At 34.0% G+C, this 26,520-nt stretch overlaps 2 protein-coding genes across 2 annotated transcripts in view; both read left to right on the forward strand.

Annotated features, from left to right (window-relative positions):
- Window positions 1-17,166, forward strand: part of LOC145315712 (midasin) — a 41,405-nt gene extending 24,239 nt beyond the window's left edge. Inside the window, exons 32-57 of the mRNA XM_080155745.1 lie at window positions 467-579; window positions 1,294-1,416; window positions 1,723-2,962; window positions 3,117-3,371; window positions 4,384-4,711; window positions 4,831-4,900; window positions 5,225-5,305; window positions 5,606-5,872; window positions 6,201-6,325; window positions 6,461-6,609; window positions 6,988-7,827; window positions 8,110-8,220; window positions 8,925-9,029; window positions 9,350-9,437; window positions 9,863-10,020; window positions 10,294-11,300; window positions 11,542-11,631; window positions 11,835-11,923; window positions 12,318-12,428; window positions 12,787-12,907; window positions 13,033-13,116; window positions 13,282-14,536; window positions 14,744-14,909; window positions 15,215-15,303; window positions 16,466-16,552; window positions 16,869-17,166. Coding sequence (XP_080011871.1) covers window positions 467-579; window positions 1,294-1,416; window positions 1,723-2,962; window positions 3,117-3,371; window positions 4,384-4,711; window positions 4,831-4,900; window positions 5,225-5,305; window positions 5,606-5,872; window positions 6,201-6,325; window positions 6,461-6,609; window positions 6,988-7,827; window positions 8,110-8,220; window positions 8,925-9,029; window positions 9,350-9,437; window positions 9,863-10,020; window positions 10,294-11,300; window positions 11,542-11,631; window positions 11,835-11,923; window positions 12,318-12,428; window positions 12,787-12,907; window positions 13,033-13,116; window positions 13,282-14,536; window positions 14,744-14,909; window positions 15,215-15,303; window positions 16,466-16,552; window positions 16,869-16,944 — 7,228 coding nt within the window. The 3' untranslated portion in view covers window positions 16,945-17,166. The remainder of the gene's footprint in view (window positions 1-466; window positions 580-1,293; window positions 1,417-1,722; window positions 2,963-3,116; window positions 3,372-4,383; window positions 4,712-4,830; window positions 4,901-5,224; window positions 5,306-5,605; window positions 5,873-6,200; window positions 6,326-6,460; window positions 6,610-6,987; window positions 7,828-8,109; window positions 8,221-8,924; window positions 9,030-9,349; window positions 9,438-9,862; window positions 10,021-10,293; window positions 11,301-11,541; window positions 11,632-11,834; window positions 11,924-12,317; window positions 12,429-12,786; window positions 12,908-13,032; window positions 13,117-13,281; window positions 14,537-14,743; window positions 14,910-15,214; window positions 15,304-16,465; window positions 16,553-16,868) is intronic.
- A 1,952-nt stretch (window positions 17,167-19,118) lies between these two features.
- LOC145326918 (uncharacterized) lies at window positions 19,119-26,416 on the forward strand. Its single transcript, XM_080170370.1, has 12 exons — window positions 19,119-19,563; window positions 20,389-20,563; window positions 21,168-21,245; window positions 21,598-21,691; window positions 22,138-22,214; window positions 22,649-22,748; window positions 23,196-23,250; window positions 23,717-23,836; window positions 24,166-24,330; window positions 24,962-25,160; window positions 25,601-25,798; window positions 26,224-26,416. Exons 1-12 carry the CDS (start codon window positions 19,522-19,524, stop codon window positions 26,367-26,369), a joined length of 1,449 nt encoding a protein of 482 aa, XP_080026496.1. The 5' UTR covers window positions 19,119-19,521; the 3' UTR covers window positions 26,370-26,416.
- The last annotated feature ends 104 nt before the right edge of the window (window positions 26,417-26,520 follow it).

Raw genomic sequence — 26,520 nt, forward strand, 5'->3', positions numbered from 1 at the left:
GATTATATACGGCCTCTAAAGTTCAATAAACACGATCTCTTATTAGTTGGTTATTATCATTTAGGGACTAAATTATATCTTAATAAGGATGGTACAAAATTACATTCCCAAACCTTTGCTCCAATAACTTTGATCTATAAAATTATCAAAATTGGGAGTACTCTTTTATTTATCGTCCATTATCATATTCCTAAAGATTCCTGGTTTATTTTGTAACTGTTAAATTTTGCTTTATGTAGTTTTAAAAGATTTAGAGGGAGTTTATCTACCAGTGAATAGATTTTGAGAATGAGAGTTCGTATTTAATACCAAGTTGGGAAGGGGGGGGGGGGGGGTTGTCGATTGGGGTGTAAGAGAGTCTAGGAGTAATCAAATATATGTTAAATCTCAACATCAATAACATTTGAATTTAAAATAATTTCTGCTAAATATGAAAAAAAACCACCAAAATCAAAGTATTGCTGCAACAGGACGCGGTTAACCAGCAGCCTAGATGTCTACTGTCCAAGGCAACAAAATCATTTTCTGTACACAGTCCGGTTTTGGAAAAGTTTGCCAAACATGTCATGAAAATGTGGAAGGAAAGGATTTTTTTTAGATAAACAATTTTATTATTTTTAAAAATAATTTCGGATCTACTGCAGTTCACGGTAAAATATTGCTGGTAACGAATATTGCCTAAAATTTATGAATTTAAAAGGCTGCTAGCTGCCAAACGGCTGAACATACAGATCATGCCCGCACACTGTTTTAGGCAGCATAAGAAAGCCTACAAATAATCTGGAATAGCCATAAATCAATAATGCATAATTATCTCGCAGTGCAGAGAAATGCGCGAAAAAGGCCTATTTTACGTGTTTTTTCTTTAGTGATGCTTTCCCTGTGCATCATTGGATCGTGGCTATTCTAGATTATTTGTAGGCCTCCTTATACCGCTTAAAATGGTGTGTGGGTATGATCTGTAAGTTCAGCCGTTTGGCAGCTAGTAGCCTTTAAAATTCATAAATTTTTGGCAATATTCGTTACCAGCAATATTTTACCGTGAACTGCAGTAGATCCATAATTTCTAATATATTAGAATATCTTTTAGATTTTAATGGTAATTTTCAAGTATAGCTTTCTTGGCATATTTTCATCAATGTTGGGTTAGGTGGGTTTATGAAAGCTCCAAATTGATTTGAAACATACATAAAGAAAAATGCATAAAATAAGTTATCGTTGCTTTGAATTATTAAAAAATGATAGAAACTAGATTTTACTATAATATTTAATCTAAATTAAATGTTCAACCCTAGGGAGTTGAAAGTTGTCTGAACGACTCAGCGGATAAGAATGTTACTAACGAGGACTGGCTCAATTTTGATACTTTTCTGTTCTGGTTTGTCCAGCTTTGCCAGATTGGCCTCCGAGTTCCAGGTAGGAATTTTTCTTTTCTTGTCGTGAGTCTACGAAACTTAAGTTAGGGTTGACTTAATTTCAACTCAGGCCAGGTTTAAGCTCTATTTCCTATTTCAAAATTATTGGGGGGGGGGGGGGGGTGTTAATTGTTTAGCGCTCTACGGACATTTTTAGGGAAAGCATCAATTAATCCTTTATTTCTATTTTAAATGTATCTCGTCCCTCATGATATTACTATAATCGATATAACACCATTTATTAAAATTCAATAAATACTTAAATGAGAATGTGAATAAGCAGTACCTAATCTTGTATATTTTTTAGATTTTGACACTGAGGACGATTTGGAAAGACTAATATACGTCTTCTGGCAGTGGCTGAGCCAACGGCTTTCAAACATACAAACAACCCAAAGTTTGGAGAAGCCATTTAATAACTTTGGTAACTTGATCCAGACCCTAGATTATGACTGTGATACCTTCCAGGTGTTCAGACAGGCCATGAAATCGCTACCAGAACCGCCAATCTCGGAGGAAGAACTCTACCTAGCATTAGACACTAGCAGTATGGACTATTTCCTGTCCAAGATGGATTCAGAAGAACGTATCCTGTTCATCACGAATAATTTGGCCAAGATTAAGAAAATTGTTGAAAACACTGACTCAGACGAATTTTCTGCTGTGTGTCAATTGGCTCAAGATTTTAGCATGCTAGTTACTGAATGGATTGAACGGCCAGAAAAAGAGGCACATTGTACACAAGGTGCTTTTAATGATTACCAAAAAGCAGCTCTAGAGGTTAGATTAAATAATCTAATGTCCAAGACTACTTCAGAAAACCCTTTATCGCCAATGTCTACAAGAATAAAACAAGTGGATGTCTGCACTAGCCTAGAAGACAGGGCTAGATACTTGCTAAATCAAGCAATCAATCAATACCCTGAAATTGGACAGTTTGAGCATGATTTTACACAGGATGCTTTGGTGCGACTAGAAAATCCGCCAACCGATTTCAACACTATCAGCTGTTTGCATCAAATGGTAAACAATGGTAGGGGCATAAGCCTTGCGTCCTGTAACTCGAAGAAGTCTCAAATTATTGAATCTGTCAAAGTTTTGAAACAATTTGAAATGACAGATAAAATTAGCATTCTAAAAACAGAATATGAAAAGGAGTTAGATGTATTTTTGCCAGGACTATCAAAACATTATGGATTTGAAGTAAAATCTGTTCATGATCACAACAACATTCCCGATGTTAATATAAAAAAGATATTAATGGCTATGTCAGAACAAAATCCAAATACTGAGTTTGATTGGAACATCAGTTTAGCCTTACTAAATCTTCTCAAATTCTACGTGTACAGCTCCCTGGGGGCTATAGATCCTGCAGAAAGAAAAATGCTGGAATACCTACAGACTATAAAGCACAGCAAGTATGTAGAACAACAGATTATGGTTATGGAAAAGTACAGAGATCATATTGGGACGCATCACCCGCATTTGCCTGTTCTCAGAAAGACTCTCTTAGAGTTAGAGGCTCAAATTGAGACATTAGTTTGCAGGTAGATTCTAAAAAACTTAATTTTTTTATTTTAAGAATTTTCATACCTGAATAGTTATAATTTAAAGCATGATATGCTAATGAATACCTATCATTTATTATTCCTTGCTTTATCCTTCTAATGAAAAAGTAACCTAAGCTTATGATATTTATAGGAAAGCAGAGCGTCCTAAAGAAAGCTTCAGCAAGCTGAGTAAAACCATTAAGCAATTCAGATCAGGACCTGGCAACGTTAATGTTGTACTGAATCTTGTAACCACATTAACCGCTGGCAGCCAGGTAGGCAGCCAGACAGTGGCTGAAACTCAGGTTTGGCTGCGGTCAAGCGTCAAGTTTGCTCAGGATCTACTTGGGCCACAAGTAGCGGGATATCCTGATTTGGTCCTACCTATTATTGAATCAATTTCCAGGTATGATTTAGATCAAATTAATAATAACGTGAAAATAATGTTTTCTGGTTACAACTCAAACTGTATGAGCTATTTTGAAAGTTAAGGTAATTTAAGATTGTGTATTTATATTGTATATCAATAGCTTACAAAAGTTAAGACCGAGTTTAAGCAACTTTATAAAAAAGTACTTATCCTTATACTAAAGTAACAGGATGTCTGTGTATTTGTGTGTCTGTACCGAAGGATCTCGCTAACCGCTGAACCGATCGGGTTCTCCGTAACAGGGTAGCTTCTCAAAGGTCCCGGGAAGGTTTATAACTATTTTTTGGAGGGTGGGACACCTCCAACCCCCCAAAAAAATGAAAAATGCCCCCCCCCCCCAGAAAATTTAAAAAAAAAATTTTTAACTAAAATTAAAAATTGCCCCCCCCCCCCCCCCCAAATTTTATTTTACTTTTTCTTTAAAAATTTAGAATAAGAAAATGGGTTATTAAATTTGACTCTCTCCTCCAGTGCCCCTAGAGGCCTCTAGGGGCGTAGCCGCTAGTATACAAATAAAGTAATTACTACCACAAGAAATAACCTTACCAATAACATCTCTTAATTTAAAGGGGGGGGGGGCGAAAGTGACACTTTTTGAAACCAAAACTAAAAGTCAAAGGAACTCAACTAAAAAAAAGAGTTACAGGTCTGAGATTTTGCATGGCAGTTGCTATATAGGGGTACAATATGGAACTGTGAAGAAACGGCGGTGCAACCGCCGAAAACCGCCGAGAAAAGGCAAAAAAAAATTCGGCGGGAACGGCGGTTGCGCCGCCGTTTCTTCACAGTTCCATATTGTACCCCTATAAAGCAACTGCCATGCAAAATCTCAGACCTGTAACTCTTTTTTTAGTTGAGTTCCTTTGTTGACTTTTAGTTTTGGTTTCAAAAAGTGTCACTTTCGCCCCCCCCCCCCCCCTTTGAAAGTGCGCAAAACAAAGAGTTTCCTTTATATATATGACTTTGTATGAACTGAGCACCTTTTTAGATGCATCATTGCTGTTCGCGAGAGCTTAATCATCCTTCAACAAAACACAAAACGTCAACAGCTTAACGTTGCCACAATGATTACAAACCTAAGTGAACCAATGATTCAATCAGACCTTACTGTCAATGAGACTATTCATTTTATGCTGAAAAATTCATCAAATTGGACCGATGAAAATCTGAAATTTACAACCCTGAAATCCCTGCTAGTATTGGCTAAGGAGGCCAGAGATCTAGCCTCTGAAGTACACTTGGATCCTGCCAGGATGAGACTTCTGGCCAAACAGATTATATTCCTATGGAAGCTTAATGAGAAAGTAAAGTTACAGGTAAGATAATTTTCAGCGCATCTACTCCAAATTAAACATAAGTGTATTTTCTAGCCAGTTTTATATTTTTTAACTGTTTAATTTTCTCTTTTAACCAATTTTTGTTGTTTTTGTTACAGAACCAGATTGAAGCAGAGTCTATGTACAAGAAGCGTACCACTGAAATTTGTGATGAGGATGACGAAAAAGGTTAGTGTTTGCATTAGAGAAGCTACGCTACTAGACTACTAGTCCTCTTTGCCTTTCTTTTACTATTTGTAACTGAACTGTAATTGAAATTATTTTACAAATTCTTAAGTGAAGAAATTGTACTATTTTGTTTTCATACACATTTCTTGTATCTTAGTCTTTAATTGTTTATATTTTTGCACTTGATTAAAAGCAATAGGATGAATTGATTTGATGATAAATATGTTAATTTTAATAATTCTGTAGTAAGAGAAAGAAATAACTGTTGGAAATACACCCTTTGTTAAGAGATTAATATGAATTGAATAGCCTTAATATGTTCAGGTTTAGAAGCAGAGTTCAGACAACTATTCCCAGATTTTAGACAAGAATTTGCGGATCTTACTGAAGAAAATATCACTCTAGGCATCACATTTTTCAATTTATAACATACTAGTTGATCGTCCCTAGCCTCTAAGTCTAGGGGAGATCAGAAAAATAACTCAAGACAACTCCAATACATTTATAAATAAGTGATGTAAAGTACAAAAAAAATCGGACTGGCATTTTCCGAGATCTTTAGCTTCAGACAAAAAAAACTTACTACTTTAGATTATATATTGTACATATTGTAAATTTTCTATTTTTAATATTTATAGTGTTATGCCCGTATGTCTTGTTACTTATTTTATCTGAAACATTCAATTGAAGAATTTGTTGCGATAGACGATGAGATGGAAACAGATGAAGATGATAAAAAGACTGAAAATAGCACCGACTTTGTTGACAAAGTCCTTCGCGACATTGCCGCGTTTATTGCTGACAAATTCTGCAAGTCTGATAAGTTGGAGGAAAAAATTTCGGTTGAAGATTTTCTGGCAAGAATGAGGCTTGTCTGTCATACATTGTCATATGAAGAGAACTTGTGCTACAAGGATTTGGAGATTAAATTGATTCCATCAATGTTGTCTTATGCTAACAAGCTTATTCCAGGTAGGGTTTACTAACAGTTCTGTTGCTGTATACATCTTCGACTAGAATTAAAACAAATTCCTCGTTACACAGGATGTTATGTACTACAAAACTGGTAGGTATTAGTTTTATGATTTATATTTCAATATTCGAAGAATATTGTCTGTAATACGATGCTATATAAGTTTTTCAGTATTGTTAAGAACCTGTTCTAAATGATAACTGTTAATTTCACTTAATAAAGTTTTTTTTTCAAACACCATCCTAAAAGTAAAGATTTATGTTTGATATGCTGCAAGATTTGATGTTTGAGTCTTACATTGCAAGATTGTAGATAATATTATCTTAGGTGCATCCTGGGCGACATCTTGCGACAGAAGATACAACTTTTATCTTGATGGAAACCAAGCTGAAACTAAGTTGATACTTCCACTTTTTGAAGATATTCAAAATTCAATTGATAATCTACTAGAGGTAAGTTTAAACACAAGCTTTTAAATTTCGGTAAACATATTTGTAAATTTGCACATCTTATTAGAAGTGTTGTGACTATTTATTTTCATAAATAATGTTAACTTTTTCGTCCATCGTTACAACAAACTATTTCAGCAATTCCCCGAGAACCCAGTACTGGAACAAATCCTGAAGTTTAAAAACAGGGTCCTGCAGTTCAGCCTGGACTCCCCGTTGTCCAGGCTGCTGACTGGCTTGGAGATGCTTCTGACTGCCTGCCAGGAGTGGGAGAAGAATGCCCACAGGTAAAGAATTTTTTTCTGTGTTTAATAAATTAAAGAAAGTAGGGTTTGATTAAACGTATAGTAACAGCTTACAACTGTTGCAAATTATAAATTTTATATCATTTAGACGTCTGACATATGAAAGTGAAGCCTCCTTTTGTTACCAGAATAATTTTTCTAGTAAAGGTTTGAATCCTATCAACTTCAGCTAGATTAGAACAATTTACTCGAAAATCATTTATCGTTTTTATTTTACTATCCGCAGAAAGCTGTTATTAATACGATGCGATAAATAACTGATTTACTATGTAAACTTGGTAATGTCACGTTATAAATGCCTCCTGAATGTTCTAACTCCCACATCAGGTGGCCAATTTCAATTAATATGCGTACGTTTAGGGGTGTTTCTGTAATGAGTCTGATGGACCAAACCTCCCATCTCATCTTCAGATGGCGCAAACTGGAACTTTCAAATTGGAAATCCATGCTGGATCAAATCCTGTACGGCCTCCGTGAGGATACCATGGCCAAATACACCATTCAAATCTTAGATGTCGTTTTTGAGAAGCATAGCATCAGCAGACGCGTTGCCTTTGTCCAGACTTTGATTCAATTTATTGAATCAGCAACGTTGGCAGATTACCAATCAAGGCTGGATATTTTGCAAGCATGTTTATATTTCATTAAACTTTCTGGTGAGGATACCCGGAAATGGTTAGTAGCTGCACTGCATAATATCCTCAAATATTATGCAACCTTCTCTGCTTCAATTGCCAGTCAGCTTGACAATGTTTACAAACGGTGCGAGAAGAAAATAGTAGAATTTGTTAAAATGGCAAGGTGGAAGGACACAAACTTCTGGTCTGTCAAGAATATGATTGACAAAACAAGAAAGATTCTTCACAAAACCATTAGGGAGTACAAAAAGCAGATAACTTTGCCCTGCAGAAACTTTCTTCTTGAAAACGCTAGCGATACCGAAATCACGGATCCTCAGCCAGTTTTCCTTAAGCCAGAAAGAGTGATGCATACAACCGCCCTAGCGGAATCATTTTTGGATATCAAAAGTGGGAAAGGTGAAATTGTTGGCAACTGTGCTACCATGAGCAGCAAAGCTGTTAGACTGACAACAAAAATCCGCAAACACTTGAAGGAGGTGAATTTTGGCAGCACTATTTCCGAGCTAACACCCGAAATTATCAGAGAGATGGAGATTTTACAGAATTTAGATGTTAACAGGTGTGTTTTCTACAATATTTTCACATTTTGATTTTTTATGCATTTTTTTCAAAAATAGTATTTATAAATATATGTACGTATAAGAACACATGCTCTACGCAGTTGTCTTTATTAGTTCTTACTTTATCACATTCACGCATTTACGCTTGGTAGTAAAAATAATCCATATACGGTGATATATTATATGTTTATAAAACTTTGATTTTAAAAACAATTATCCTTTAATAAGCGAAACATTAACTCATTATTTTGTGGAAAATAAATAAAAAATCCGCTAAATAGGAATAAGACTAAAGAGCAGCAGAAGAAAGAAGCTGGGTTTATCCAACAGCGCAAGCGTAGAGCTCTCAATGATTTGTTCAAGACGCTTCAGGGTCTTGGATTTTCATACAGGTGAATATCTTTAAAATTATTTAGTAGCACTGCACAGCTGCTCTATAAATAATCGCGAAGTCACTATCTCTATGCTATCTGATAAACTACTATTAGTACAGTTTCTGTATGCCTGCCAATAGAACTGGAAAGATAAAGCAAAAAATCTCAACTACTATAATACACACTGCCACAGGTATTGCACAGCACACTAGCTGCCAGCCGTTATGCAAATAGCTGTTTTTTATAGTTATTTGTCAAAAAAATTACTTATGTTATTTGGTCTTGTTCCATTATCATTTAAAAGAACAAATACTTTGACAAAACAAATTTTTAAAAAAATATAAACTCCAAACTGATGAAAAATTACCTAGATTGAAGTACTTTTTATTCGTATATACGACGTCCGTCTCAGTATGTTAGCAAAAAAACTCTAACTTTGGCTACAGTAGGGCTAGATGAATGGTTCTTTTAAATTACAATAATATAACCGATCCTAATCAATCTAGGACAATGCGGCGTCTGCATTCTGTCATTTGTATGTCTGTACGTACTTCTTAGTAAATTAAATAGCAAAAGAGTTTTTATTAATATTAAGGCGATTTTAGAGTGCAGTATAATTTTCATAAGTTTAAGGTTTGTTTGTCTTTACACGTAATGACAATAATCCTTTTTTTTTTCATTTTCAAAAGGCATCAGTTTTCATGAAAACTATTTTTGTTTAGATATGGTTTGATGAACTGTAGTGACATGTCAACGAACAAGGAGATGTTTGTAATGGAACATGGAGACAAAACTATCTCTGCAGATATTGAGAAATATTTCTTTAGGTAATTTTTCAATTCTTGTTTTTTAGAAGCTTAACAGGAGTAATCTGATTATCGAATATCAAATTAAAGATATTGCTGAGATTGAAAAAATGTATCTTTAGCAGGAAGGAAAATTACCCTTTAATTCCAATTAGAGTTTTGAAGCGGTAAATGAACTTTCTTGGAGGGGGGGGGGGGGGGGGACACAAACAGACTTTTAAATAAGGATTATTTTACTAGAAGGTTATCATTTAATTATGTATTTTTAATGACTAAATTGAATGATGCCTTTAATGATAGCCATTAAAGTTTTCTGTTGTACATGATTTCTCAACATTTAGATGTATGGCCAGATATCGCCAGCTTGTTCCACTGCTGGATAAACAGCTACCTGATGGTATCGGACCCATGCTAGCTGAAAGATTTCAGGTAAAAGTAAACATTGAACTAAGCGAGGAGAAGCTTTACTACATTTGTTTGAGGTTATTCGTCCGTCCGTTATTAATGTTTATCTATGATGTCGCATATGTGGAGGATACTATATTTGCGTAAATATAATTTGTATAACAACGTATCATTTTAAAAGTAAAGCAACTCGTGAATGTTAACTAGAAAGTTTGTACTTCAATAAACTTTTTTAGGGGGATTATGTGCAATTTTTGCAAATAGACGTAAAACGCAAAATAACTAAATAAAATCTACATAACTTGGATTTGGCATGGAAGTTGCGTTTAGTAGGTGCTCCCGGCGAAAACCATCTAATTATTTTGGTTAAAATGAGACAATTTTGAATACTTTCAGGATTTTTTAGCTGAAACTTAGAATATTTCAAATATATATAAAATTAATTTCAGGGTTTCTCCCAGCATGGTTTATCCTGCCTAACAGATTGGAGAGAGAGCCTATACAAGTATAACAACCTGTTGGCATCCCTCAATAAATTTTCTAGTGAAGTTGCAACACTTGGACCCATGGATGGAACTCGACGATTCTTTCCTGCTAAGCTTTACAGGTTTGTAACAGTTTTTTTTTAATTTTTGTTATGGGACGGGACATTTCTCACTCTCTGATTCAGTTATAGCGGATGCCCAATTTTTAAAAATTCCTCTCGAATATTATATGTTTACAAGTTTCATTAGAGATAAAAAATAATGCTAGCTTGAAGATAGCTTACTGGTTGCGATACTTTATATTCTATATCTATTCATGGAAAGTGTGTCTTTGTTTCTTTAAATGTCCTTAAGTATTTTTAGCATAAATATTTGCATAACATTTTTTTCTTCAGAGGCTATACCAAGACCACCATTGCAGAGTTAACGACCATAGTGATGGTCCTGCAAGACTTCGCCTCAAACTTTCCTGAAATAGAGACAGCAAGCTCTGCATTGAACTCTGCTCAATCACTGTTGAAAACATTCAACAGTATGTCATCTAAGGCTCCCACTTTCTTTACATCTGCTGCCCGTATGAAAAATTTACAGAAACAAGGAAAAGCACTAGAAGGTCTATCTGTTGAATTAAAATCTTTGATGGAAAATGTTAAAGATCATCCTTTTGTTCTGAAGCTTGAAGCTGTGCACAATAAAGTTGTTGATGCTTGCAATGTTATTAAACAAGCAGGAAGAAGTGATATTAAACAGCTTGATACTGTTGATGTCAGTGTAATCAAAGACAAGTTATCTACAAGCTTATTTACATCATTACTCGGAATTCAGAACATGTTCAAGCTTTGTAAATCTTATAATCAAGAAGATCAGTGGTTGATTCAAATCACAAAGATTGTCATGGCAGGGCCTAGTTTCAAAGCAGCAACACTTACCAACACAATAAAGAACATTTCCCAAACTCTTGATTTGATTCCGGAGCTAATGATGGATGGGACAGCCGGCATGCTAAAAGAATTTGTTTACCTGGTTGACTATCATATAATTTCACTTGAAAGCATGATGGACACTTTCCAGACAGTTTCTAGGGAATGGGCAAAGTTGTTGTCAGTCCTGATTAAGATCTTTGCCACATTAGCTATCAAAGGATTCTGTCCCATCAAGGGATTTGAAGATTTAGAGAAGGAATCCAGTGGCATGGATTTTAAAGACTCCGAGGAAGAGGCTGGCCTGGGAGATGGAGAGGGCAAGAAAGATGTATCTGATGAGATAGAGAATGAGGATATGTTGGATGGGGCCTATGATCCTGAGGAGAAAAGAGAGGAAGAGCAGAAAGATCAAAAGGAAGAGGAGAAAGGAATTGAAATGTCGGATAATTTTGAAGGGAAAATGCAAGATAAAGAGGCAAGTTTTATTTGTATTTTTAAGTTTTGAAATTTTTGTACAAATTCCAAAACAGTTAGATATATCTTTTAACTACAAAACAGATCACATCGTGATTATTGTGTTGACTAGTAAACGAATGTTAAAGGATTAGATACTGATATTCAATATCATAAAATGTTTTTTGTTATGAATGATCTTGACAACCATAGATTTTAGACCTACATTCAGTGGCAACTAAATGTAAATATTCTATATTCAGGGAGACCCGGAGGAAGATGACAAGGAAAAGGAAGAGGATAATCCTGAACTAGAGGATGAAATGGGAGAGGTCGAGGGCAATGAAGAACTTGACAAGGAACAGCGCAATTCAAGTTGCAAATATATTTTTATATAGAGAGTTTCCTGATAAGTGACGAACCCTTCATAATTTATTGTGAATTAAAACCCAGAAAAAAATAGTTCCATTCTAATTTTAGTTCAATTTTCCTGACAATGTTTCTATTTTCCCGCCTTTTTTCTTTTTTCTGCATGAACTTGAATAAAACTGTTGCACACCAGGACATGTGGGGAGATGATGACAAGGAGGAGGAGAAAGATGATGATAAGCTAGGAGAAAGTGAGGAACAGGGCAATACGGAAGAAGAGGTAATATCTATCCCTAGTCCTACTCAAGTGTATTAAAATATTTTGTGTGGGGGTATATTGTTTTCATTGTACGATTTTCCTTGCAAGGATTTGGTACCGATTAATATTCGGTGGATTAGAACCGTTTTTCAGCCATAAGAAAAAAATTATGTCTAACATCGTATTATATCCAGTTTTCTACTAATATAAAAATGTACAATCATAAGATTAAAACCAGTTTTTATATCCGCGGAAAGCTGTTTATAATAAGATGCGTGAAATAACTATTCTTAACTTGTTAAAATAATCTGAGACAATAAGAAGCTCTGTCCAAAAGAGAATCCTATCAGAAGAGTGGTTAGCGAGATGTTTGGATAAACACAGCATACCTCTTATATATAAGAATTTGATATAGGTAAGCGAAGAGCTGTCAGCCAATGACAAGAAAGACAGTGAAGCAAAGGAGGGAGAGAAGAGAGAAAGAAAGGATGAGGAGGAAGAAGCACCAGAGTTTGATGATACTCAGGCATCAACAACATTCAATTTGATAGAAATTTTCTGTTTTTATCCTAATCAAAATTGCCCTTGTCACCTCTGATATACCGTAAACTTCAACTGAAAAGACAAATCTATAGTATAGTTGTATATACAGATAACTACCTCCCCCCTTTTCCATTGACCTTTTTCATCTGCTAGCAATTTGATTTCTGCTACTTGGCTGTGTTAATATTCTCGACACCACTGGTTGTTTTTCAAAGACCCAATTAAAAGTCGACACAAGGTCATTGGGATAGGGAAATACAGATATTTAACCCCCTCCCCCTCTGTGTTCAACTCTAATACCGAAATCGCAATGATAATAATATTGTTGGTAACGTAATCAGGTGGACCAAGAGTACAAGAAGGACAACCCATATCCTGAGCCGGAAGATCTCGACCTGCCAGAGGATGGAAACATGGACGATGATCAACAGGAGGAACAATTTGAGGAACCAAGTGAAGAAGGTAAAGTTAAAGCGTTGGTTGAATTGATTATACGGAGTTTTCAAGAATTATGGAATATTAAAGCACAAACCATTGCTCGTTTTTTTCCCTTGAAAAAATTTTGATTTTTATTTTTTTTTATTCAGAAATGATGGATCCTACAGTGAATCCAGATTTCAAGGAGGATGAGGATCCCCCAGACGATCCAGATAATCCTGATGATAATGACGGTACGGACATTTTATATTGATTTGTTGATAGAAAATTTTTAGTTTAGATTTCTAGTAATTTTGTAGATTTGTTGATTGATTAGTAGACAAATCATAATGTTCATATGTTAATGATTGGTGTAGGTAATGATATTTGATCAAAATTACCCAATTCTTTGTTTTTAGATGAAGATGGAGTAACTGAGATAGATCAATTTGGTCTTGATGATGAAAATCCTGACGTTGAAACTCAACAAGAGGAAAAGAACAATGACCAGGAGAATGTTCAAGTGAATGATGACGCCAACCAAAATGATGAGAATGCTGTTACTAAAGACGATAAAAAGACTGGTAAAGATACGGTGGAAAAGAAAGAGGATGAGTTGGACTCCAGCAAGAAAGATGAATCTGAGGGAATGAGTGAAGATTCTCAGAACAAAGAGGAAGATAAATCTTTCAATGTTTCTTCTAAAAAGAAAGAGGAGGAGAAATCTGATGATGTGACAGGCACTGGCACACAAAAAGAACAAGAAAAGACTCTTGATGAAACTCCCGACAAAGCTGAAAGATTAGATTTAGTTGAGGGCACTATGACTGGCGAAGAAGGCATTGAAAAAACTGACCTTTTCCAACATGTCATGGATAAACGAGATGAGGATAAATCTGCTATTGATAGGGCTGACGATGAAGTCAAGGATCAAATATTTAATCAAGATTTTGAAATGGAGGATAAAGACAAGGAGGAAGTAGAGGATGTAAGACGTATTAAGGAAGAAAATATGGACCAGCAAGATAAATCCAAGGCTGATAAGCCCGTAGTTGGAGGTGAGGATGATGAGCAAGCAACCAGTCAAGAAGAACGGGAAAAGAACTTTGTTGAAACAATGACCATAGCCCGTGGAACTGACTCAATAACAGTTAGACAAGACATGGCCCCAATAAGTACACAAATGCGGGAAATGAATTTTTATCCTAGCGGAATTAATCTTCAACAAATTACACTGAACGATAGTGAAGAAAATGATGCTCCCGTATTAACTCAACTATCACATACACTATCAGAACAATTGAGGCTTATTTTAAATCCTACAAAAGCTTCAAGTCTGCAGGGTGATTTTAGAACCGGAAAACGTCTCAACATGCGCAAAATTATCCCCTTCATTGCCTCAGATTTCAAAAAAGACAAAATCTGGCTGCGTCGAACCAAACCAACCAAACGTGAATTCCAAATTCTTGTCGCTCTGGATGACTCCTCAAGTATGGCGGACAACAAGTCGAGGCAAATCGCCTTGCAGTCCCTTAACACAATCTCGTCTGCCATGTCTTTGCTGGAGGCTGGACAACTGGGTGTGCTCAGGTATGGAGAGACTGCAGAGGTTGTACATCCACTGAACGTGCAATGGTCCCAAACGGCCGGACATAAAATTCAAAATCAGTTCAGGTTAGTTTTATTTAACATTTTATTTTTTATTATTTTCAGAGATGTTCCAACAAATTCTTCTCTTAAACAAAAGATTATTGCATTGGTACCTACAAAAGATTTATTTAGATTCTACACCATTAAAATTTAATAAATACAGATAACTCCAAGAAAAGACATCTATTATTTATTTCTGTAATCCATTGAAATGATTATCATTTTTTTTAGTTTTGATCAAAAGAAGACAAGTGTAGTATCCCTGATGCAGCTGGCAACAGCTTTATTCCACCGCCACAGAAGTTCTAGCAGTACACAGACAGCTGTTTCACAGCTACTGGTCATTATATCGGATGGTAGAGGTATATTCCACGAGGGTCGGGAGAAAGTGTTACAGGTATAGTCAAAATAACATTCTACTTTTTTTGTAAACTTTCTGTTGATAAAAAACCGAACAAAATTTTTTGAGGAGTCTTAATTTGGTTGAAAACTAGCCAATTTTTAAATCTGCTGGGTGCATCTTCAGTTTATTTCAAGTTACCATCTATTTCTCAAGAAATGTAAAACATAGACATGACATAATTTAAATCGTTCAAGTAGAGGTTGTACTTAAAAATCGTGTTTATTAATGATAGGTTTCATTAATTTAGTCGTACGTTTACATACAAATCGCGATTATTAATTAACGCTCCTTAATTTTAGAATGTGGTTAACAGTAGATGTTCTGGTTATTTCTGTTTGTATCTGATTGTTGAGAATCCAGAAAACAAAGACAGTGTTCTTGATATTAGGTGAGCATTGTTGAAGTTTTTTATTTCACCAATAGTGGGGCTACTCAATATGTAGTAGTAGTAGTAGTAGCCCATTCCAACTATCCATGGTCATCTGAGGGTAGATTCTCGGTTAGGTCCAAGAATCTGGCTGCTTCAACCGGATCAGTCCATAGTGATTTTACTGTCAAGCTTGTTGGTTTTGCTGGACATGAGAACAAATGTTGTGTAGTATGTGGGGAACCCCCACAATCTGGGCATTTGTCTTCTATATTGGGATCTATTCTGGATAGGTAGCTGTTGAGTTTACAACTGTAACTTGACCTGAGCTGAGCAAGGGTGGATCTTGCTCGTTTTGGGAGTGTTTTTTCAGATTCATTGACTTCTGGTGGTTTAGCATTCAGGACCTGATTTACTTTTCTGTTTTTGATGGTTTTCTTAACAGATGAAGTATGTATCTTTTTCAGGTCTGCTTTATACTTTACAGAGTCAATTTTTCTCCCTTTGGTCATGTTCTTGATCTCCTTGCCAAATTTGGTCTTTAGTGTTCTTTTCATAAGCCTGGGTGGTGGTGGAGATGACAAGTTTACTGGTGAAGGATGGTTTCTAACTTGTGTAGCTAAATATCTAAGGCATGTGCGTCCTTCGGTTCTTACCAGAGTTTTGGATCCGGATCCGCAAGGATCCGCATTTTTTTGAGTCCAAGGATCCGGATCCGCATTTATTTGTGGATCCGGATCCTTGCGGAAAAAATGGAAATATCTACCTAAATTTATATAAAATAGTCACATACAAAGACCTTCTCGTGATGAGAGCCAATCTTTAAGGTTTAGGTTCAGACTTAAATTAAAAGTATTTTTGACTTCGAGATTAAGGAACAAATATTTTTTGAAAAATTTGGTGATTTTATTTTTATTGTCAAGGATCCGGATCCGCACTGACCAAATTTGGAGGATCCGGATCCGCATACAATCAATGCGGATCCGCAACACTGGTTCTTACTGCAAAATATATCGCAAACCAACCCCGCAAACAATCTTATGTACATAAACAAGATGCATAAGCGTCAAGCGGCTTTGCTTTTCGACTTTTTTTTCATTTTTATGTCATAAGATTATATCTTATGACTTCCTGTGATAAAAAAAGATTTAAACTGATTTTGAAAAGATTCTGTTATTTTTAGACAACCCATATTCAACAGCAAAGGAGAGTTGGATGGAATTCAAAGTTACATGGACAGTTTCCCATTCCAGCATTACATCATTCTAAGGTATTGAAACATATAATGTGAAATGTATGTGTCACTAAAATATAAATTTAAATTAGGATGTAAAATCAAAACCTTTAGGCGTAGCAACTCTATAATCATTACTAGGAAGTTGGAATGCAGAGTTGAAGTATTATTTTTTGATTAAATTTCATTCGTTATCTTATTCGCTTTGTTTTTGGGTTATTGATTCTAAATAATGTTTTAAAATAAGTATCCTTTTTTAAAGCAAGTTTGGGAAAGGTATAAACGGAATTTGAGTTCATACTTCTAAATAATAATGTTCTATGTTAAAAGTGCTGTAACTATATTTTTTTAGGGATGTTGAAAATCTTCCAGCCACCCTGAGTGATGCCCTGAGACAATGGTTCCAACTTGTCTGTAGCGCAAATTAAACTAGTAACAGAGGAGCTTCGCTACAAACTAAAATTTTACTTGTAGTCCTAAATAAAAGAGATCTTAATGATCTCTGAAATATTAATGAGGCATAAAATCATAAAATGTAATTATTGCCTTATATGACATATTATGTGATATATTTTGTTATTAAATTGTTGCTATTTTTTTATTCTAACGGCTGTGAATTTTTTATTTTAAAATAAATTTTTTTCTGTTAATATTTGTTTCGTTATTTTTTGTTTTCTCCAAAAGATTTTGTAGATAATTCTCTAAATTGTGTAAGTTACAAGCTGGATTGTTTTAGGTTGGTTTAATTTAAGACAAATCGGCTGAAAAAAACGATCTTGTATTGAAGATAACAATAGGAAATTATCACAAAAGTGCAAAATATTATGTTCAAAATATCTAGTTAATAAGATGATAACAAGTACCCGTAAGTTTGATTCTGTATCAGCGAACTACCGTACTTAAACTTTTTATCACTCGTAGGATAAAAGAAATATGAATGTAATGCAGTTAACAGTAAAATGTTTCTGGTAACTTTTATCTTCACAAATCTATTAACTTTAAAGGCTGCAAACTTTTTATCACTCATAGGATAAAAGACATATGAATCTAATGCAGTTAACAGTAAAATGTTTCTGGTAACTATTATCTTCACAAATCTATTAACTTTAAAGGCTGCAAACTTTTTATCACTCGTAGGATAAAAGAAATATGAATCTAATGCAGTTAACAGTAAAATGTTTCTGGTAACGATTATCTCCAAAAATCTTTTAAACTTTAAAGGCTGCAAACGGTGGAACGTATAGATTATGCTCGCTCAATAGTTCAACACTAAAATAATTTGGAATATACATTACTCAATAATGCAAGGTTGTGCATTAATGCGCGAAGAAGGCATATTTTAAGCTTTTTTCTTCAATAATGCTTTCCCTCATTGGATTTATGCTATTTCAGATTATTTATAGGCCTTTTTATGCAGCAATACAGTTAGCAGTCTTCAAAGTGCATAGATTTTAGGAGGTAATTGTATCATTAACATTTTACCGTGAACTGCACTAGATCTAGATATCTATAATACAGAGTAGAACGATGTCTGTGTGTCCCTTAAGATCTCGGTAACCACTGAACCGATCGGATTCTACTCTTCAGGGTTTTAAGCTATTTTCTTGGGGGGTGGGACACCCCCCCCCTCCCCCCCTCAAAAAAAATCTCCCCCATTTTTTTGTTTTTAAGAATTTGCCTAAGATTTCCCTGGTCCTTTTACGAATTTCGCCTTAATTTTTTTAATCACCTCTTGAGGCAAAGCCCCTAGAGACTAGGGGCAAAGCCGCTAGTTTTTTATAAATTGTAACAAAATGTAAGTTTGTACGTACAGTGTGTTTTAAGTTAAAAATCTAATTTTATTCTTTGGCATAAGCAGATTTTTAAAAGAAAAGACCGAACTTAAGGTCAAAAAACTTGAAATGTACAAGAATTGTGTAACAATAAAGAAATGTTCTTATTTTCTGTTTGCTTCTAGTTATTGCTTATTTTAGATTTAATTCGACCTTTCAATTCGGTTATATTGGTGTGTGAAAGGATTTTATGGAAATTACGTCAAAATCTTGTAAATGAAATTACTATTCCACGAAGAAAGTGCTAATATATTTATCATAAATATTGTAGGCTGATGAACTGAATTTTAATTTCCTAATATGTACACAGTTTTCCTCATCCTATTTTAATATTTACTAGTAGCTAAAAAAGCTTCAAACTTTCAAAATTTTTAATGTATCAACTATTTAAGTATACAATCAAAATTTTAATTCTTAAAATTTTTATTTTTCATGAAGTTTGGAGCTTTTTTAGCTAGTAGTGAATATTGAGATAGGATGAGGAAACTGTGTACGCATTCAGAAATTAAAATTCAGTTCATCTGTGGGCTTGATTCCCAAGGTGTTAGGGTTTGCGTATTATTGCTGTATTCGGTCATTATTACTCAATTTCTTATACAAATGTTCCCTCTGTCTTATTCTTAATGAAAGAAATGCGGGGGATATAAGGAAAGGACAGAATTCTCCCCGACACAATCTTAAGGACAGCCTCGAATATTACTATGGGGGGACTATCCCCCCCCCCCCCTACCTCTTCCCCGGTCTTTAATACAAATCAGCTGTTCAGTTCAAAACATTGTAAATAGTGAACTTAATGTTTTTTTAAATATATTTTTCTTCTCGTTTTTATTAATTAAACCTTTTGCTAATATCCAACTGGAATAAATATAAAGGAGTATATAGTCAATAAAAAATTAACACAGCTATTCTCTAGACATTGAAAGGCCTTATAGGAATACATTTTGTCTTGAGTTGGGCAAATTTTCAGATAAAAATTATGTTACCTAATAATGTTTTAAAATTATATTTGAATTTCTTTTTTCGAGATTATTTGGTATTTTTGATAAAATATGATTTTTTGTCAGTTTACAATTAAATGCTTTCATGCGTCGAAGAAAATAATACAAGATAGATGTAATAAGTAATATTATAATTTCATTTTTCTTAAGTTTAGACCAAATAAAAAAAATTAAAATGGGGGAAGAAGAATTCAAGACACTTCATGATACAATAGAGGTAATCCATTACACTTAATAGAACAATGTCTGTCTGTCCATCTGTCTGTAGTAAGTTAAGATCTCGGTAACCGCGGAACTGACGTGGAAGGGGTGTTTACCCACACTCCCAAAGCGAATTTGTTAGTGCCAAAAGCACACACTATAAATATTTCAACCACGAAAAGATTTGGGTGTGACTAGGGCATTTTGATAATCTGAAAAACATCTGAAACCCTCCCATATTCACTCTCTTCTTCCTCAATTTTGTTTCTTAAAAAATAGAGTGATTCTTTAATTTTGTTCGACAACGGGTTTTTGCAAAAAATTCTTATTGAAATATTTCATCCTTACCTTTCCCCTTTTGTCCCATCCTAAGCTCCTTTCTATTTTATAAATGCCTAAACCTTGTGGCAGCTTAACAATAGGGTGGGTTGATCTAAATCAACTTTTTAAACCTCAATTAGCCTTACTTCACCCAACCTTACCATTATAATGGCTATTTTTTAATGCCGACATAATCTATTAAATGTAAGGTTTTTAAAATTCCGCGCTAAATACCCTAATTCCACGCATAGACGTCCAAGGGGGGGGGTGTAATGGGGTGATTACCCCCCCCCCCCAAGTGAATTTGGGGGTGCCTTGAAATTTTGGATTTTCAAATTTTACCCCCCCCCCCCCAAAAAAAATAAAAAAGCTTCCCTCTATGATATAGAGATTACCCCCCCCCCCCCCAAATGAAAAAGCTTGGACGCCCCTAATTCAACGTAAGTATTTTCTTCTAATTAGTTTTTTTTATATATTTTCTTTTCTTTAATTTTATATTTTAATTTTCCTTATTGTTAAGATCAAAGAAGAGTTTAAGGCAGATGATTCAGTTCTAACACTAGATGAAGCTAAAGAACTATCCAATAAAGATAAATCCAAAGACAAGGGTAACAATGTTCAAAAGAAGAAGAAAATAAAGAAAAAAGAGAGAAAAATACGCAAAGATAAAGGCACAAGAAGGATACCAGTCGATCAGGAAAGAGAATATTTTCTACCTATAAAGTCTAGCTTGTGCAGTATAATTCTTTTTTCAGTATTGCTTCCAACTCTATTCTTATCCATGCTGAATAATCATATATTGCATCGAATTACTTCTACGAATATTAAAATGAAAATCATAAAATTATTGCCAGCTTTAATCTTATAATTTTTCATTTTAATATCCGCGGAAAGCTGTCTATATACGATGCGATAAAAAAATATTAAACAAAGGTAATGGAATATAGAAAATACATTGGTTAATCATTTTTTTGTTGTTCATGTCGAGTGGCTCATTAAGATAGGGATGTCATTGTGTATGGCTAGTTAAAGAATAATTTGGTTTACAACTTTACATGATCTTTGACATCTAAATCATAGAAAAACATCTGGAAGGTTTTCAACAATTTTTCTCTTAAAATATAGATATTTTGATATTTTTGTTAAAAAAGGGGACTTATTAAAAAAACAATAAACAATTAATTGTAGCAGAAGGTACAACTTAACAAGATCTAAAAATCTTAAAATGTACTGACCTCTGATGCCTAAAATTGCGGAAAAAAGGCAACCCAAAAAGCTTCTAAATATTCTCTCTAAAAAAGGCTTATTATTGTGTTGATTGTGATTATATAAGTGAAAATAGAAAAAACTTTAAAAAACACATTCAAAGACATACAGGTTATTTTTATTGAAATTTTTATTTTCCAAACCTCTGATTCAAGTGGATCAAGCAAATTTAGCTTGGTCAGTAAGCTGCTTTTCTAGTTCCTAGTTTAAGTAAAACCCAACAGACAAACATCTCTATGATTGCTAAACTTTGTCTTGAAGTCCTAACTATGCTTGTTTATAAGTTGCACCTGTTCTGGGCTAAGCCATTCCCCATACTCTAATGTTAAGCCGAATTTCGAACCCTTCACCTCCCCTTTAACGAGTGGATGCGTTAAATGTTAAGCTACGGTCGCGTATAGGATATGAAGATGTCTAAAACTGCGTTTGATCGTTACATGTACCAGTACCTGTATATATTTAGAAGAGAGGAATTATCCATGTGATTTATGTGAACGGAAATTTAAAGATAGTACAACATTATCTGATCACAAAAAGAGAAAACATTTAAACCTAAAGTAAGTTAATGTTCTAATTTAAACATTAATTGAATATAAACATAAATTCAATTGAAAAAATGAATATCGCAGTTCGCGACCATAGTAAATCATCACATTTTCTAATAAAAATCTGATTTCAGATATTTCTATTCTGTTAGTAGTCGAGTAACTAACAGAGTGAGTTTAGCAATCCTTACAACAAAGTGTTTGTTTGTATGGAAGGATCTCGCTAACCGCTGATTCGTTATGGTTTTCCTTTATAGGTTAGCTTCTCATAGATCCTGGGAAGGTTCATAACTATTTTGGGGAATGGTACCGCCACCATCACAAGAGAAATCGCCTAAAATAAAAAACATCGCCCTGCGGATATTTTTGGCAATAAATACATAAATAACACCATCTAGCGGCAAAAAATCTGTTTTATAGAGCTAAGCCTCCCCCACTCTAATTCTTTTAACTTTTAGACAATTCAAATGTAAAGACTGTGATAAAGCATTTGTATCCAGCTCAGAATTAGGTTCACATAGAAGAAAACATACAGGTATAGTTTTTTTACCCTTAACGGTCGAGTGGGGGACCCCCCCCCCCCTTTTTTTTATATTTATTCGAAGGTAGGGCAGGATCAACAAAATAAAAGTAAATAGATTAATTCAGTTATTATATGTAGTTGTACATACAACTTCAAATGTGACATATGGGATAAAAGTTCAATTTATGTTAATTTGACTTATTTAAAGCCTTTGATAGCCACTGATTTTTTTCTTGGCTTAATGTTAGTTTGACTTTTTAAGAACTTCGCCAGCCAGTTAATAGAATTATGATATTCCCTGTTTTTTATTTCTAAACTTTTAGTTCTCAGGATTCTTATTTGATGAAACTAAATTGACTTTCAATAGCATGATAATGTGCTGATAACAATTGCAGAATAATGATATAAATAATATAAATATCAAAATTTATAGATTTTTATTTCAGGAGAAAAACCGTATGTATGTGTTGAGTGCGGAGCTTGTTTAAAATCTTCTGCAAGCCTAAGAAGACATGTTAATGACCATAATGGAATTAAACCTTATCAGTAAGATATTTTTAATATGTTTATGGTTTATTGTTTTCCTATACAAAATCTACGTGTAATTTTAAAAGACATATAAAATACCTAGACTGATATTACATATTTATGTAAGTTATTTTTTAAAAGTAAGCTAAACTTCTGAAATAAGGAAGACGGTTCATAGTAGATAGAGGGTTCTGTATGCGAAAATTTTTATTTAACATCTACAGGAAACAAATCACCTTTATCTACTACAGTGGCGTGCCCAACGATTCAGCGATTTACATGGGGGTGGGAAACCATAACGGAGTGAAAAAAGAAGGCAGGTCTTCCCCATTTCAATTATATGTGGGGGTTTAGGACACCCCCTGACGCACGCCTCTGGTTTATTAATATGTAAACCATCAATTATAATTTTCAATTTTAAAGTTCAGGATAAATTTTGTTAAAAAGTAATGGTTACTTTTTTAGATGTTCTGAATGTGATGCCAAATTTTCAAGCTGTGCGCATCTAATAAGGCATAATGTAAGTTTTTATATCTAGTTTTTTCCTCAGATTAGTTGCTTCTGCATAGCACCCTTAACAATTACTACTATCTTTTTAAATACCTTGTTACGCCTTGCCTTTTGATAAATTATTTAAAAAGGGTGGTCTGTTACATCAAAGCAAATAAATCTGCAGTGGTTTGATTAAGTTGGTTTAGTGATCTATTCGCCTGGATTAAGGTGCGCATTTTTAAAGGAGTTATAAAATTAAATTCTAGTCACTTTTCTGTTCTCCTGAACCTTTTGCTCCTCTTATTTTCTCAATACCCCCACCTCCCATTTTTCCAATCTATTTCAAACTTAACTGGTGGTTCTTGTGCTTGCTAGCCACAAATCACCAAATCGTCAATACAATTGAAGTATTTGTCACTTAGATGTTATGTTCATGTTTTGTTTGTTATTTTAAATTATCTTTCTACAATTAATAAAGTTTTCTTTTATTTAAGAATTCAATGCATAAAAAGATGAAACCACATTCTTGTGAACTCTGCAACAAAACATTTAGTCAAAACTCAAACCTAAAGCATCACATAAAGTCTGTCCACAATGGAGAAAAAGATTTTAAGGTAACATTATTTGTAACCTAATAGCTGTCTGTCCATAAAGATCTCTTGAAAGTCCTGGCTGTAATTTTGTTACACGATTAGTAAACAAATTCTTATTATGCAGAGAGAGACGGGACAATGGACTGTTTATTACACTGGTCCTTAAAGTTTTAAAATAAAGTTTTCTTATTCATTGGCTTAGGAACTTTGGGGACTTTAGCTTTAGCTTCAACCACTAATTTTTATCTACAGAACGAATAATTTTGTGTGTCATCATTGGGGATGTGCATCAATTTATCGGCAATTGTCTTATACCCTTAAATCCCTGATTATGATGTTATTTTTTTCAGTGTGACTTGTGTAATTCAAAATTTACCCGAAGGAAAGATTTAGAAGAACACAAGCGAGTTATTCACAAAGTTGGACCTGTTCTGGAATTTAAATGTGGTGTATGTGATAAAGTTTTCAATAGGAAAAACGTTCTGGCAAGACACATTAGAGATGTTCATATTGGGGTAAGATTCGATTTATCCTACGTTTTTATATTCGTTGGATAAAAAACTTTGGGTACTTTTTGTGCACTGCGATTGGTTGTTTACAAACTAGTAATGTCCAAACTTTTAAGCCAATAGTTTAATTTTACAGAAAGGGTAATTTAGTTTTCATAATTGGGGAGTAAATATCCTCTCTTGTCTTATCCCTCAAGATCCCTGGATTTATCGTAAGCTATGAGTATTTCAATCAACAATTTGCTAGAAAACTTGCAGGCAAAATATTCTTTTCTAGGTTCTAAGACAAACTCAGGAGTGACAAACGTCGGAGTGGACAAACACAGGAGTGTCAAAATAATAAAGTTAATTGAGTATTTCCATACAGGTTAGGTTAGGTTAAGATATGAAAATACAAATAAGTCCCCCACGGGGTTTAGGCATTTAAAAACCTATAAGAAGATTTAAAATAGGTTAGATTAGGTTAAGTGTACTGTACAGTGTACGCTCCCACGTTTGTCACCCTTGCGTTTGTCCCAGGACCCTTTTCTATCCTAAAACAAAAAAGCCAATGGAGGTCAAGGTCAAGGGTGTAGCGATTAGGTTTAATTATGATTTATATATTCTCTAAATATAATTATCAAGTGTTTATTTTTAGGCGCATGATCACAAATGTAACATTTGTGATATGAGTTTTGCTACAAAAAGTAAACTACACAGACACGAAGAATCCAAATCACATAAGAAAAAGGCAAAACAAAATAAAAAGAAAGGAATAAGAATTGGTGATGAAAATATTGATGGTATAGATTTGAATGTTAGAAAAAATAAACTTCCACTTATAATTGAAGTCAAAGGCAAGGATGTTGTTATGACGACCTTTAAAAGATATCCTCTTAATAAAGTAACAGGATCTCTACTGTGTGTGTACCAAAGGATATCGCTACTGAACCGATATGGTTCTCCTTAAGGCAGCTTATCATAGGTCTTGGGAAGGTTTATAACTATTTTTAGGAGGTTACCACCACCCTCCCATTAGAAATCGCCCCTGGAAAATGATTGGAAAAAAAATTCTTAAAACTTTTTTTTTAAGTATACAATAAAAAGTAGGGGTTTGACTTCCCCACCCCTAAAGGGCCCCTAGAGGCCTCTACGGACGTAGCTGATAATTCATAAGAAAGAGCTAATGCACTAATGAAAAACTTAAGTTATTCTAGATAAAATTTTCTTTATTCAATAAGCCAAGAAAAGGATAAATAAAAAAAGTTTTAAATTCTAACAACATCCTTCTATAAAGGAAACGTAACAGACGACAAAAATGCACCAAATACTGACAAATCTACATCAGAAGATTCTGATTGGGAAAATATAGAGCTAGAGAATGATCACTCTGATTTTGAAGAGTTAAATGACAAAGAGAATTCTGAGAATAATTGTGTTGATATTCATGTTAGTGATGGTAAGAGGATCACACAAGAAGAATTTGAAAAATCAGGTGAAGAATTATATGAAAGATTTTAAACACTCGATGGGCCAAATCCTATAATCTTTCCTTTGCTAGCCTAGGGTTTCCTAAGTCTTGCATATAAGTAACCTTAACTAGTAGGATAGCCTTGGCAATGTTATAATGTTGTGCTAAATATCTTTTAACTTAATTAATCTTCAACAATTTATTACTTTAATTCATTATTTCAGAATATTATTTTTAACTTAACTTTAAAGGTTTCAAATAAAGAGCAGTCATTACAAATTCTCATTCTTACAGAAAAAAATGTTGTACCTCCATCTTATGTATAAACTAACAAAAATATTATTTATTAATATAAATATTTCTCTACTTTATGTTTTTCTTTTGATTGAACTTTTTTGTATATATCTATATAAATTTCTTAAAAGAATTTTTAGGAAATCTTTATTTAGATGATTTCATGCATGAAAATGAAGCATCTTCATCAGACGTATCAATTGATGATCTAGATGACTCAGTGATAGATGATCTTGATGATTTGACAGAAGATGAAAATAGTTCTGACAATGATTATATGGATTTAGATCTCATTGAATAGCTCATACTTGTTATAACAAATTTCGGTCAATAAATTTAGACAAACTATTTTTTTCTATATATTTTGTATGAAATGACCCTTTCCTGTAATTGAATGTCTGTCTTTCAAATCAGTGATAATATTTAGCTGAGAATATGTTTTTGGTCTCTAT

The sequence above is a fragment of the Acartia tonsa genome, chromosome 1, assembly GCF_053477335.1.
Source record: "Acartia tonsa isolate MP-2025a chromosome 1, ASM5347733v1, whole genome shotgun sequence".
Classification (NCBI taxonomy): Eukaryota; Metazoa; Arthropoda; class Copepoda; order Calanoida; family Acartiidae; genus Acartia; species Acartia tonsa.